At 47.5% G+C, this 15,137-nt stretch overlaps 4 protein-coding genes across 4 annotated transcripts; all 4 read right to left on the reverse strand.

The window, feature by feature from the left end:
- Window positions 1-876: 876 nt before the first annotated feature.
- LOC131267434 (ATP-binding cassette sub-family G member 1-like) lies at window positions 877-2,947 on the reverse strand. Its single transcript, XM_058270314.1, has 5 exons — window positions 2,718-2,947; window positions 2,076-2,650; window positions 1,925-2,020; window positions 1,561-1,860; window positions 877-1,478 (listed from the first exon to the last, which is right to left on the reverse strand). The coding sequence occupies exons 1-5, from the start codon at window positions 2,945-2,947 to the stop codon at window positions 877-879; spliced, it is 1,803 nt and encodes a 600-aa protein (XP_058126297.1).
- Window positions 2,948-5,209: 2,262 nt separating this feature from the next.
- LOC131267072 (ATP-binding cassette sub-family G member 4-like) lies at window positions 5,210-9,070 on the reverse strand. The gene is made up of 5 exons (XM_058269827.1): window positions 8,469-9,070; window positions 7,222-7,516; window positions 6,140-7,146; window positions 5,964-6,064; window positions 5,210-5,895 (listed from the first exon to the last, which is right to left on the reverse strand). The coding sequence occupies exons 2-5, from the start codon at window positions 7,446-7,448 to the stop codon at window positions 5,395-5,397; spliced, it is 1,836 nt and encodes a 611-aa protein (XP_058125810.1). The 5' UTR covers window positions 7,449-7,516; window positions 8,469-9,070; the 3' UTR covers window positions 5,210-5,394.
- A 561-nt stretch (window positions 9,071-9,631) lies between these two features.
- LOC131267081 (ATP-binding cassette sub-family G member 4-like) lies at window positions 9,632-11,552 on the reverse strand. The gene is made up of 3 exons (XM_058269840.1): window positions 11,441-11,552; window positions 10,302-11,375; window positions 9,632-10,233 (listed from the first exon to the last, which is right to left on the reverse strand). The coding sequence occupies exons 1-3, from the start codon at window positions 11,550-11,552 to the stop codon at window positions 9,632-9,634; spliced, it is 1,788 nt and encodes a 595-aa protein (XP_058125823.1).
- A 670-nt stretch (window positions 11,553-12,222) lies between these two features.
- On the reverse strand, window positions 12,223-14,308 carry LOC131267074 (ATP-binding cassette sub-family G member 4-like). Its single transcript, XM_058269831.1, has 5 exons — window positions 14,073-14,308; window positions 13,429-14,006; window positions 13,140-13,369; window positions 12,890-13,058; window positions 12,223-12,824 (listed from the first exon to the last, which is right to left on the reverse strand). The coding sequence occupies exons 1-5, from the start codon at window positions 14,306-14,308 to the stop codon at window positions 12,223-12,225; spliced, it is 1,815 nt and encodes a 604-aa protein (XP_058125814.1).
- Window positions 14,309-15,137: the final 829 nt, after the last annotated feature.

Consider the following 15,137-nt stretch of genomic DNA (forward strand, 5'->3'; position numbering starts at 1 on the left):
TGCCCTAGGCTAGATACCTTACTGGACTCGCACACTACGAAGGGGGGCGGTTTCCCTGTCGGCGCGACGTTTCCGTAAAGTCAATAGAAACCGCTCCCACGGAGTCTTCACAAAGAGCACAATCGTACGGACGGTTGGCGTAGATATGTCTTCCAGCATTTTCTATTGCTAGTCGGTTGTTTAAGCACGCACTGCTGATCTCTTATTGCCATGAGCTGCATTAAAACCGTTATCTTACCTTACCGTTAAGGTCATGGTGCGTTTATACGTATGCCTACGCACCCAATTGTTGCACATTTATTTTCTACAATCTCCAAACACTATGCAATATGTTGAAACCGTTATCAAAAATACTTTATGTACTCTGAGCGCTAAGCGCTGTAACGAGCACGTCTGCAAATCTTTTCGGCAACTAGCAAGTGGTTCAAATGATCAAGGTTGTTAAGTAACTTTTTTATCCCCTACTCCCGATTTGAGAATTTGCTGCATTCGCTACAACAAGGAGATAAGATTATATGCAAACATATGGTGCAAACATGCACCGCTCCCTCCGCCAAACCGTAGCTTGGTAGCTACTAATAGGAGAGGTACACAAGAGCAAGAAAAAGTTACATGACATTCAACTGGAAGTCGTTTTGTCTAGATCGTGAAGACGAAAGAGTCGGCATGTTAATTTTATCGCACATAAAAGAGGTACCTAGTATATTTGTATCTTTTATTTTAATGTTGTTTTTTACATGGGCATCTTAGTTTGTCTATTTGTTTTGCTTGTGCTGAGATTCAAGGGCGCAAAATAAAACACGACATGACTGTTTTTGCAGGAGTTATTGCTTATTTTTGCTAGGAATTATTGCTGTTAAGATGTTTATGTCCTACCTAATGGTTCCATTTGAGTCTCAGTCTTAGAATGACGTACAACACAACATGTAGCGACGCTATCCACACTCCCAGCCCTGCTACATCATACCAATACCAATCGGGTTCCATCTGCAGCATTTCCATCACCTTGCTCGACTTACGGTAGTAACAGAATATTTCGCTGCAGCCGAGTTGCGTCCGGTTCAAACCGTAGGTCGTCTGTGCCAATCCCTCAAACCCGTACCGGAAGTAGCTGATGTAGGTAAGGGGTTTGAATACAGGTAGCAGCTCGTTGTAGCGGATGAAGAATCCGGAAAATAGAACTGCTGGAATGACCGACGCTGGCACCACGAATGGACTGACCTCGAGGGGCAGCAGACTTCCGAAGACCATTCCATACATCTGGGCCAGCCACCCGAATAGGACGGTGATGCCCCAAAACATCAGCACCCGGTTGGTTTCGTTCGGTTGGCCCGTGAGGTAGTACACGATGAGCTGGAAACAGGTTACGCCGCTGATCATCAGCGGGAAATCGGCGACGAGCTTGGAGAAGTAGTACACCGAAACAGGATAGTAGTTGCTCTTGTACTCTCGCACGAACACTGCCATTTCCAGGGGAACTACGGTGCACACGCGCGTTGATTATAATAATTTACCATGACAAGCTATGTACATGCTAATTTTGTATGGCTTACTACTTACACGTCAGAACCACTGTCATGGCGTTAGCGAACACGATAAACATGAGAAATGCGATGAGGCAGGACACGTTCGATATCACCTTCGCACCGTCATCACCCACGTTGTAGTACACGCTGCCGAGCAAGAGTCCAAACAGTAGATGGCCTAGCAGGCGGAATCGCGTCAACGTGATGTTCCTCACCGTTCCAAGGGTGGTCCGTCTCACCAGTACCACAAACTGACGCCACCAGGCGATTGGATATTGGGATCCGGACCGCCTTTCCGCCAGTACACACTTTCCATCATCGACGTTAGCCGTATCTGCAGAAATGGGATCGATATTATTGAGATAAGGCGACCACGGAAGTCGAACCAAGTGTTTTACCATGCTCCAAATATCCATTGATAGCAGTATCAGCTCGGGCGATCAGTTTTTCCACACTGTCCGTGTCTTCATTCTGACGAGATGCAATCTTTAGCACTGCAACGAAACCTAGTTTTGACATATTCTCTTAACTGGACATGGCTTAACTCACCAAAATCAGCACGGTTGTAGTACTGTGGGCAGGTGAATCCAACCTCCTCCAGTGTCGGTATCAGATCATCCAACGACCCTTGATACATGCAGCGGCCATCGACCACCACGTAAACATCGTCGAACAGCTCCAAAAGCTCCGAGCTGGGCTGATGGATCACACTGGCCACACAGCGTCCCTGCCGGGCCAGGTCTCGCATGTACGATATCACCTGGTACGAGGCCACACTATCCAGCCCACTAGTTGGCTCGTCGAAAAACATGATCTTCGGGTTGGAGACCAGTTCCAACCCGATCGAGAGCCGCTTCCTTTCGCCTCCGGAAAGTGTCCGCGCTTGACTGTGGGAACACTTTTCCAGCCCCAACAACGCCACTATGTCGTTCACTATCTTTGTCTTGTGGATGTAGGAGACATTCTTCGAGAGTCGAAGGTCGGCCACGTAGTGAAGCGTTTCGCGCACGGTGAGATTCTGCAGCAACGGCACATCCTGCTCGGTGTAGGCGACTAGTTGGCGATACTTTTGGCAGTCGATCACTTCGTTGTTGATGAGGATTTTCCCATGTACTCCCTGAGTCCTGCAAAAGAATGACAGAGTTACCTTTGAAACCCTTGACAGATATCAACCAAAGGATGTCTTCTTACCTAAAACCGCTGAGAATATTCAATAAGGTTGATTTTCCCGCTCCGGATGGTCCAAGAATTGCCGTTAATCGGCCAGATTTTAGTGTCCCTGAGATATTCCGCAGGAGATGCTTCTTTTCCTCCCCCTCTCCGTGCGGATCCGCTATGCTGTAGCATAGATTGCGGAAGGTCAGGTTGGTTATAGTCTTGACGAGCGGTATGATCACCTCGACCGTATCGTCTGAACTCATGCCGACGGCCAACCTATAATACCAAATACCAGATCATGTCAGGATAAGAATCGTAATTAGTTTTTTCAAACACAAGATGGTACAATTTGAAGTGCTTTGTATTTAAAAGGGTTGATCAACACTTCTGACAGCTGCTTCAGGCATAAACATCATCATACGGTGGGCCGTTTTTATGGACCGGTTAATGTTTGTAAACATAGGAAGCGAGGAAACCAACACACCGACACGACGACCGCGGATTGTAATGCTCGGAATTCACCTGATCTTCGTCTCATGATCGCTCTCCAAACTCACTAGCAACATGCGTTTGTAGTTCTTTTCTCCCCATCTATCTCTTTCATGTTGTCTTCATCTTCTTCTCCTAGTTCTTCCTCTTCTTCTTCTGCCTTCAAACCAGATATTGAAAGTCATTAAATTCACCGGTATGACGTCACCGTAGGCACACGTTGCGCCGAGCTCCATTGAAACTCCGGAGAAGAGGCTCGGACCATCTGCTGCACGGGATGGCCACCGAAAAAAACCGGAAAAACAAAAATGCCTCGCCCGTCTTCCTGCTGCGCTGATTGATTATGCACCTCGCGTAGCCACCGCCTTGTTTTGTTTGCTTTCGCCCAAATTTGGAGAACGAATTATCACCGCAGATCGTTGCCGATCGCGATCGATTTGGCGGTGAAGCATCAGTTTCCGGCCGGTGCTTTTCAACTCGAAAACCCCCGAGCGGACCGTGAAGCCGCACGAAATGTCAAACAGTCACCGCGGTAGAGGCGACAGTATTTGTCGTGTGTGGAATTCTAGTTAACGAAGATCAATTGACGACCCGCGCGGAACTGTCTTCGAGGCGAGCACGATCGCACACACTTACACACATGCACACGCAACCGGAGTGGTAACACGACTCTGTCGGTTTTGAATATTTAAACCAGCAGTCTGAAGAACATAAATTGATCCGTAAATTGTGTTGCTTCTTACCTTCTCTCTTCTTCTAGCGGTCGTTAAAGCAATAGAATGGATAGTCTGATACGGTTAATTGTGTTTTCGATCCACAATTCAATCCTCAACTTCACTCAATCAATCCGCGGGCGAACGACCGGCAGATCGAAACGAACGCTAACACTCCGACCAGATCCGTTACGTTGGGAGCGACTGGGCTGACTGAGCATAATAATCATGCTTTGGAGTCTCGTGCGCCACTTTTGGGTGTATGTGCTCTGGGGTGGGAGGGCGCCCCAAACTCACGGGTGGATTGATCTATGTTTGTGGAATCCGCGGACTCTCTTTCTCACTATGCATCAGTTCCCGGTGGCTTCTCTTTTCTTCGCTCCAAGGCGATCTTGCACATATATCTGTCTGTTTCATTATATACCCACCAACACACATGCACACAAGGGCTGGAGACAAAAGGTGCACCCCCTTTCGAGGCGCGAGATATAGCGGCTGTATCAAACCGCGGCATATTCTAAACGGGAGTCCACATGGCGCGCCATCCCACGACAGAAAGTGGGCCCCCATAAGACAAGAAAATAAATACCACGCGCTGGACTGCATTCCCCACTACGTGTGGATGTGGTTGTATACTTCGTTCCTTACTACTCCCAACCCCAGCGCAAGTCCCTCGAGTGCGCCGGAGAAATGACTTAAGAATTCATCAACGAGATTTAAGCAAACGCATGTGTTCTCATCCTCCATTCAAATTCCGTCCAACAGTAGTGACTCATTTCGGTGATGATCACTTCGTGCTCTCTTCGGGGGGGGGGGACGCATGTTGGTGATCTTTTTTTGGAGACTCACAATACAACATCGCGTGTGTTATGTAAAGCTCTTGGTTCGTGTGGAGTGGAATGTCCATTACTGTTTATTTAAGGTTGGCACGGGATGAACGTTGTTTGGAGATGGCGATCCGCTGCAGTGTACGGGAGGTAAACAGTGTGTGGCTCATCGGAAAAATGTTAAGATGTAATTATTGTCACTCGTCACGCACGGTACTCGTCCCGTCCTCAGTCCATGTATTCGTGCACTTGTCAATAAACGGCTTCCATTCCCCTTGATTTGCTTATCCTTGGTGTTTGCGGAAGTTGTAGAGGATTGTGATGTAAATGTCGATGCTGGTTGGTTGCAAACGATATGGTTATGCAAATACGCTGGACACGAAACACTCGATATGAACGTCCCGGTTCAGTGGAGGGAACATTTTTTAACCAGATAGAATCAAGTGAGTACAATTTCCGGACCATGTGCTTAAATAATATAATTTTAAACAAAATATACAGTAGATCTGACAAAAGTAAATCAGATTAAGATCCCTTTATTGGAAACTTAGCTTAGTAAAAAATGCGTTTAGCATATGTAACAAAAAATGTGTAATAAAATTGTAAAATCTCGAACCTATGGAGGGTTACCGTTTCTTAAATCTTAAAAATGCTTCTGAACCATGCACATTGCTACTCCGCCTATCTCGTTCGCTTTAGCCTCCAAGCTAAGCTAGCGTACAGGGCGACGTGCAGCAGGAAAATCCAAACAACCAACCCACAGACATCCATCAGGAATGTGTTTTCCAGCATGTCGAAGCTCTCCATGAACTTGCTCACCTTGCTGAAGTAGCAGAACTCGCCTGAGCATGGCAAATTCGGTCTATCGAAACCGTAGATTGCCTGCATTGCTCCCTCAAAACTGTATCGGAAGTAGCCAACGTACGTGAACGGTATGAGAAAGTCGAACATTTCCCGGAAGCGAACGAAAAACCCGCAAAAAATGAGCATCGGAATGAGCGAGCAGGGTACGCAGAAGACGCTCAGCTCCAGCGGAAGGCAGCTACCCGCCAGCAGCCCCGTCATTTGAGCGATCCAGCTGGTAAAGATGCATATGCTCCACAGCATCACGATACGATCGGCCTCGATCGGTTGGGCGGTTAAGTAGTATGCTGTGGCCAAGAACACGGACGGACCAAGTATCTAAAATTTGAGACAGGAAACGGTGAAAAAATGATCCAGTAAAAACAGAACAAGAAGCCGGCTCTTACCAGGAATGGAAAATCTGCTACAAGTTTGGAGAAGTAATAGGCTCTAAGTGAATACCAGTTGTTCATTCTTTCCCGCACGAACACTGAAGCTTCGAGTGGAACTAAAAATATACAGAATGGTTAGCGTCCTGCAAGAAATATAAGTTTGCATCACCTTTCCGAGAAAGCACACTCACATGTCATAACTAGTGGCATCGAGTTGGCAAAAAAGACGAAAATCAGCAGGAAAAACAGACAGGATGCGTTGCTTAGAACTTTGTTTCCATCGTTTCCAACATCATAGAACACGAACGCAATCAGTAAACCGACGAAAAAATGTGCCAAAAGGCGCATCTTCGTAAGCTGCAGATCACGAAATGTGCACAACATCGTGCGACGTGTTAGGGTTACAAACTGTGCCCACTCGGAGGTCGGATACTGCCGATCTTTGCCCGCCGGACAGGTTACTCCTGGTTCGGCAACCGTTGTCAACATTGCATCCTTTTCGTCGCAATAGTCAGCACTGTTTGGAGCCGCTTTGCCGTTGGAAATCATCCTCTCCTGGATCTGCGCCTGTTCCTTCAGCTTTAAGATGTTTCCATCATGCTTGAGGCTCGCAATTTCCAGGGCGAAATCGGCCCGATTGTAGTAATTGGGGCATTCGAACCCACACGCCTTGAACGAGCTGACCAGCTCATCCAGCGGTCCTCGGTAGAGGGAATGGCCCTCCGATAGCACTAGCAGATCGTCAAACATTTGCAGAATACTCGAGCTGGGCTGGTGTATGACGCATACTACACACCGTCCGCTCACGGCCAGATCCTTCAGATGGGCGACTACCTGCATCGCCGCTATGATGTCCAGTCCGCTGGTCGGTTCGTCGAAGAACATGATCTTTGGATTGGAAATCAACTCCAGCGCGATCGAAAGGCGCTTTTTTTCTCCCCCGGAAAGGTTTGCCACCTGATTGCGGGCACACTTGGAGAGGCCGAGCAGCTTCAGCACGCTCTCGATCTCGGCCGTCTTGTGGGGTTTCGAAATGTCCGGAGCAAGCTTTAGATCCGCCGCAAACTCCATACTTTCCGTGACGCTTATGTTCCCCAGCAGGCACACCTCTTGTGGAGTGTACGAAACCTCTCGGCGATATTTTCGACGATCAATCGCTGTTCCGTTCACGAGAATGTTACCAGTAACATTGTTAGTCCTAAAAACAGAACAATGAAATTAAAAATAAATAACATCTCTTATCCATAATAGTTGAACTGCAAACGATCCTCACTTGAAACCACTAAGAATATTGAGCAGTGTAGATTTACCCGCCCCAGAAGGCCCAAGAATGCCTGCCAAACGACCGGAACGAAACACTCCTGAGACTCCGTGGAGCAGCTGCTTGTTAGGTTCATCATTGTGACGCACTCGATATGATATATCTTGGAAGGCAAGTGTTGTCGAACGGGCTGGATCTTGACCATCTCCTCCAATCACGATCGCTGTATCTGTGCCCATTTTCCTGTAGTCTACTGTTTGTTGCCGCAATCAACGATGGTTCACGTTTTCATAATACAAGTGCCCGACTGGAATTAATCAGAATAGGTCGATGTTAACAAGGGGGAAGAAAGAGACAAAGATGGAATTATTCACTAGATAATTGTAGATCTTGACAAATGACACTTTTGACCTAGACACGATCAAATACGTTATGGCTAATAACTTTGCCCTGCAATATTCACTGGACGTAGAAACGTAGGAACGTTTGTTCTTCGACGGAGCAGAATATTTTGTAGCAAAAATGCGAATAAACAATCTATCGCACTTGATCAACAATAACTACCAAAATCATTCGACCGGGTGCATTACTTCATCTTATCTGGTCTTAGATAACGTTCATTGTGAAAAGGCCGCTTATCACGGAATGTATCAAATCGGCCATCAGAGGGCCAACACCATCGAATCACGCTCGAACCATATGGATTTTCTGCGCCACCCATCGAAGGCTAATGCATAATCTATAAGGTTAACAGAATGCTTGACAGGCTGAGCAAAAATAGAATCTAAAGGTTACTGTAATCACTAGTGGCAAGCGGTGGTGATAACAACAAGTTGCCGAAAGTTATGCCCACATCCCGGATCCGTGAAGTTTGGACTCTTATACCACCGTGGCTATCAAGGTCAGCCTAACGGGACGATTTCACGAACCATATGTTGTACAAAACAAGCATATTTCTAGATGTATTCCGATCATAAAGGTTTCACCACACAGAGCATGTTAAACTTCGCACTGCAAGACCCAACGCAACTTGAGGGAACAATTTGCAGGTCAGAAGCAGGTCACACGATACTCGTCACCAGCATAAACAAATTGATTAACCTTCGCATACATTGTGGATACCATGAACGATCACTCGAGAGACTGTAGCCACTGATATCTTCGAAGCTGCGCCGTCTTTAATAACCTGTTCGATACTTCGGCGGAATAATTTCCCTTGTTAAAGTATGGTGTGTCGCCGTAAACCATTAGCTTCTTACCTCCTCTTGTGCTGCACTAGAACTGTTTCATATTCTTGCGCGTTCAAACGGTCACCGCGCGGCTTCAATAATCGACGCTTCTAACACCACACCCGCTCTGATTCTATGTAGGCATCTGTTTTGCACACACACTTCGTACTGGTACAATCAGCAGGGCTTCGATAGATAAGAGTGTTCCCGGCAAACACTTCACGCGCCGTTTGAATGTTTGCGCGAATGCGACGCTATTCTTCCGGATACGTCCGGTGGACTCCGATGTCGCCGTATGATTGGATCGCGATGGCCACAGTCCGTCGCGTTGAAGGTTTGCGCTCGCGGATCTCCGAGAGCAGGCCATCGGCGAGCTAGCCGTTTATCGAGGAGAGTTGGAGAAGGGCGCCACCGTGTGATGCACCACCGTTCAATTAAGCTTCGTTGTTGATGATTCCGTTTCAAGAAACAAACACAAGCAGAGGAACAAAGAGAACGAGAAAACAAAACTGTAACTGCCCTTACGTTACGCTACATCGTGAACCAATGTACTTTCACTCTTTCACTGGTTCGTTGACCCATTAAAATTTGAAAAAAATCAGGCTGGTTTTACAACCAGCTCCATCACCGTGGAGACTTCGTACTCCAACTGCGTGGTAGATAAACTAGAAGAGAAACTTCAACTGAAAGTATCCCCATGAGGCGGAATGAGAGCAAAACGACGCGCCCCCGAGAGAGGCATAGAAAAAAAACGTAATAAATTGCCAAGAGATGTGGGGAACGTTTTTGAGGACACATGTGGATCTTGAGGATCATAAACATTTTATCAAGTGTTAACTATCTTAAAGATGCACTTTTGAACAGACCTTTTAGCTTATCAGCACACTGATAGCTAAAATCTTACGAAGGGACCATAGCAGCGGTTATTTTAAGAAAAGCATTTACAACACCTGATACGTCTTGTAACAGCAGCAACTCTGCGTTACATATTCAACGCCGGAATGTATGCAATTGAAATGATTATGGTGAATTATCTGAATCTTATGGGATTTTCGATCGTTAGCTATAGCAACAAATTTATGTTTTCTAGAGTTTTTTTTACCGTCTACCTGAGACTGTTGGGATTCCTCATCAATCAAGAATATAAAAAAAAAACATAACATTAGTTTTGTAGTATATCAAACGGACAAATGTCACTTTATTCGCCTCAATCTCACAACGAAGCCAACATAAATAATCACCTGCATGATGAGTATCAAGATAAGAGCGTTGGAAATGTTGCGTCCATATCCGTGCTCATCGATGTCGAACTGCTCGAGAATGGTGATCGGTTTTTTGTAGTAGCAGAACACCTGGCGGCACGGAATATTCTCCCGATCGTAGCCGTACAGCGCTTGCATGGCCCCGTGAAACTGATACCGGAAGAACGACACCACACTCAGCGGTTTCAGTATCGAGACCAAATCCTTGGCATTGACGAAAAACCCGGAAAACAGTAGCGGCACGATGCACGCGTTCGCGACAAAGAAATTTTGCATCCCCACGTCGAAGCAGATGCCTCCGATTAGCCCGAGACTCTGGCCGATTATGGCACCGACCGCAAACACGCCCAGTATCATCCCAATGCGGTTCCATTCCATCGGCTGCCCGGTGAGATAGTACACGATGGCGAGCATCAGCGAAGGACAGAGGAGTTGCAGCGGGAGATCGTGGAACAGCTTCGCGAAGAAGTACGCCTCGCGCGAGTACCAATTGTTGGCGATCTCCTTGATGGCAACGTTAACTTCGTCCGCATCTGGAAGAAATCGGTAGACGTCATGGGAAATTGCAAGAAACAAAGCCCCTAGGCACCGCACAACTCACAGTTCACCACCGAGACCGCGTTGGAGAAGTACACGAAGGCAAACAGTTGGAAAAAGCAACCGACATTGGTCAACACTTTCGCGGCGTCCGATCCGACGTCGTAATGCACCACACCAAACACGAGCCCCAGCGCCAGATGCATTCCGATGCGCATTTTGAGGAAAAACTCATCGCGAGCCGACGCAATCACCGAGCGCTTGAGCAGCGTGTAGAGCTGGTAGTACCATGCCGTCTGGTAACGTGCGATCTTTTTCCCGGTGCAAAGCTGAGCCGCAAGAGTTGTCGGACTGGAGGGTGCGGCGGCGTTTATCTCGCGCATTTCATCATCCACCATTCGAGCCAGCGTCTCGTGGGCGTCAGTGTGTTCCGCGTTGGTGATGGCTTCGAGAGCGAAATCGGCCGGGTTGTAGTACTCAGGACAGTGCAGTCCGACACGTGCGAACTGTGGTAGCAGGTTTTCGACCGGGCCTGCATATAGACAGCGGCCCTGCCGGAGGAGGTACACGTCGTCGAACAACTGGAAAAGGCTCGAGGCGGGCTGGTGGATCGTACAGATGATCGTCCTTCCACTCATGGCGAGCGATTTGAGGTGCGATATCACCTGCATCGACGACACACTGTCCAGGCCACTTGTGGGTTCGTCCAGCAGCATGATCGGTGGGTTTGTGATGAGCTCGACGGCTACCGCTAGCCTACGCTGTTCCCCTCCGGACAGGTTTCTCACAACCGTAGGTCGCGACCCGTCGAGACCGACCATGTTGAGAATTTCGCTCACTTTCGCACCCTTGAGCGACGGTGGGGATCCTTGGGGCATCTTCATGTTGACCGCGAACTCCATCGTTTCCTGAACGGTGAGAAATGCCAGCAGTGGGCACTCCTGCTCAACGTAAACACTCCGTGGATCGTTCTCCTCCACCGGTTCACCGTTGATCGTAACCGTACCGATCATTCCGAACATTTCCGCACCGGAAAGAGCATTAAGGAGAGACGATTTTCCCGCACCAGAAGGACCCATGAGAGCCACCAAGCGACCATGCTGGAAGCGTCCTGAGATATTCGCTAATATTTCCTTATCTGTGGGGATGGAAATCAACCTGAGGTGGATCTACTAAGAGACGACCTTCAAACGGCTTACCTACCATTGGTTCTGTATGAGACGTTCCGGAAGCGCAATGTCGATGGTACAAAGTTGAGCAGTGGCATCGCTGCCGGGATCGGCGTTAGTTCAATTTCCTCACGATCGGCCATCATCACAGCATGACGCACGATTCAGCACTGAGGTTGCTTCAACAAAGCACAACACTGTGATTCTAGTAGCCGTAAACAGCATCCTACCTATCGTATCACTCATTACGGTGGGCACCCATACTATCCAATGGCAATAGAAAACCCCTTCCCCGACGACAAGCGACCTGGGAAATTACTCATACAACACACGTGTGTTGTACCCGACCCGACCCACCTCACTTCGCAAGCTTTTTTCGCGATTCCGAGCTTAGAAATCGGTGGCTTCTATAGTGAACCATCAACCTTCCCCTCAGTATCGTTACATCAGCTTCGTAGGAGAATGTACACTAACGCCGGCGGCTTTAGCAAGCAGCTTCACCCTAAGCCGGTCCTAGTGATCGTTAACTAAGTGATGTGTATATAACTGACGATTAACTTCGCGTGTGCACTTGAATGTGATTTGGACTGTGTGTGTTGTTTTTTGCGCCGGTGTGCAATTCTATGGAATTCAATTAAAACATACCACCACCGCGCGACGATACGTACCTCCTTCCTCTCCCTTGTCTAATGGATATGGCTTAGACATACTTCTTTCATAGGCTGCGCCATACGAGGTGAAGGCTGCAAACGTGTTTCTCATTACTTTGCATTAAAACACAAGAGCAACTTTTTCGCATCAAGCCGTTGGTCTCTTTCACTGATATATTTTCAATCGAAGCCGCAGCACAATGTACAGAATAATTTGAAATAGCAGTAGGAAACCGACCAGCGCGTACACGCTGTCCCAGTACCCGTCCTCGCGGGTGTCCATAAATTTGAGAAATTTGGCTGGCTTGTTGTAGTAACAGAAGCTCTCGGAGCAGGGAAAGGTCGTCCGGTTGTTGCCGTAGAGCGCCTGCAGCGATCCCTGCAGACTGTACCGTAAGAAGGACAAATTGGCTAAGTAACTCAGCACCGGATGCATTTCGTACGATTTGACGAAGAAGCCGCAAAACAGTAGCGCTGGAATGCTGAAGCTGGGCACGAAGAAGGTGGCCATCTGCATGTTGAACGCAGCACCCGAAAGCAGACCTACGGTTTGGGCAAAGATCCCCAGGAGGAGCAGTATCAACCAGAGCATTCCGAAGCGCTCCCACTCGAACGGTTGATTGGTCATGTAGTATGAGATGGCAAGAAAGAGCGACGGGCAAAGAAGTTGTAGCGGAAGATCGGCCACAATCTTGGACAGATAGTACGCCTCGAGCGAATACCAGTTGTTGAGACGTTCTCGAATAAACACTTTTGCCTCGAGGGGAACTGTCGAAGAAAGACCTACTTATTAATACTCACTTTTTGGAGGAAACACAAATTTGCATACTTACATGTGATAACGCAAGGCATGGAATTGCCGAAAAAGATAAACAGTTGGAAGAAGAATAGACAGGCTCCGTTGACCATCACATAGGCGCCATCTTGGCCGCAGTTGTAGAATACGGCCCCAAGCAGGAAACCCACCAAGATATGTGTAATAACCCGAAGCTGAGCAAAGAACTGCAATCCAAAACCGAACACGATGATGACATTTTAAACATCTAAAACAATTATGCAAATATCTCGTATCAAAACACTCACAAAGTCTCTCGAAGTAACACGCAACGATCGTCGCAGAAGAACATAAAATTGCTTCCACTGTGGAATTTGATATTGTGCGACTGTTGTTCTGGATCTGTTAATGATAGCATCCTCCTCAAATGGTAGCATTTCGTTCGTTTTGGGCGACAGTTTCCGATCGACGGAGAGTTTGTTGTACTTCTGAACAAGATTATCGAGCTCATTAGAAGGTTTGGCAGCAACTTCAAGAGCTGGAATTATACGGATCATGAGAATCTATGCTTTCTGAATAATTTTGTCCGGCTCCTACCAAAATCAGCTCGGTTGTAATACTTTGGGCACTGGAATCCCATCTCCCCAAGAGATTCAACCATGGAATCCAGTGGTCCACGATAAATGCACCTTCCGGCTGATAGGAGATACAAGTCATCGAACAGTTGGAACAAACTCGACGATGGCTGATGAATCACGCAGACAACGGTACGTCCCTCACTGGCCACGGTTTTCACATAGTTGATCAGCTCCATGGCTGCAACACTGTCCAATCCGCTGGTCGGTTCGTCGAGCAGTATGATCGGAGGATTGCATACCATTTCGATGCCAATCGAAAGGCGCTTCTTTTCGCCACCGGACAGTTTGCTTACCAGCGTACCGATGCTGGTCATGAGGCCCAATACGCGCAGGATGTCGTTCACCTTCTTCTTGCGTACCATCTCCGAGCGGGACTGTCGGGGCATCTTCAGCTCGGCCGCGTATTGCATCGTTTCCAGCACGGTCAGGTGTTCGATCAGGCTAAAATCCTGTTGAATATAGACACACTGCTGCCGATAGCGGCTTCGGTCCAGAATGGTCCCATTGATTTCTATCGTCCCGATGTAACCGGTTTGTCTGAAGGGTGAAGTGCAAATCCATAAATTCAATAATCTCACGAGCTGCACGTATATCACCACTTACTTCAATCCGGAAAGGATGCTCAACAGCGAAGATTTGCCAGCACCGGAAGGACCGAGAATCGCCACCAGTCGTCCCGGTAGAAACCTTCCCGATACACTCTTGATGATGTCCTTGGCTCGACCGCCATCTGAGGCTTTCTGCCTATAGCACACGTTGCGGAAGGCCAGTGTCAACCCCGAGCACGATATGGAGTCGTTCACATTGAGCGTAACTGAATCTACACTTTCGTCGGCCATCACTTGCCAATCGTAATAAACACTTGGTTCTGATCCGTCTCAATCTAACGAAGATCAACTGCGCACTGATCTAGATGGGTCTTCTAAAGAATTGTTGTTGCCAAATTCTTGTAATCCTGATTCAGCATGGACTTCCAGGAAAGTGAAATTTATTCGAGAACCGGTTCTAGACACTTCTCAGACCATCTCCGATTTGAATATGCTAATATGCTACGATCTATATCTATCGATTCTTCCTATTTTGAACCACGCTTGTGATGGCAGAGAACGTCTTAGCACACGTTCACATACCAACCACTGCAAAGCACCGTCCACACTCATTCAAAGCTCCAGCACAACTGTGTGAAATCGCGATCGCGCACGACGAGACGGTCAATTTTCTCACTTCACCTACGGGGGCCCGACTGACTGGCGCTCGCAGCCGTCTCCCGCCTTTTTTTCATTCCACTGCCAATTCGTGTACTACCCCAACGAGTGTGGAAACCTGTTTTCCCTTCTAAGCGGGCTGCGCATCGATTAAGTAAATATTTTTCTGCTGTTTAGATCGATTTGAGCATAATGCTAACGAGAAAGTGAACCCTTGTGATATAAGTTTTCATGAATGGGTACACGAACGATCCAAACGTGGGCGAAATCTACGTACGTCCGTGTATACTGAGATAAGAAATCAATATTATCTAACGCAACAACATTAACGATACCTCATCTGAACGGTCTTCTTATGTAGGGCGGGCCAGCTCAACAATTGTGGGAACATGAATAATGTTAACACATTTTATTTCATTCTAGTTTCTTTCGACCGTAAAACTTAGCTCATCCGATAGCATTT

This window comes from Anopheles coustani, chromosome 2 (genome assembly GCF_943734705.1).
Source record: "Anopheles coustani chromosome 2, idAnoCousDA_361_x.2, whole genome shotgun sequence".
Classification (NCBI taxonomy): domain Eukaryota; kingdom Metazoa; phylum Arthropoda; class Insecta; order Diptera; family Culicidae; genus Anopheles; species Anopheles coustani.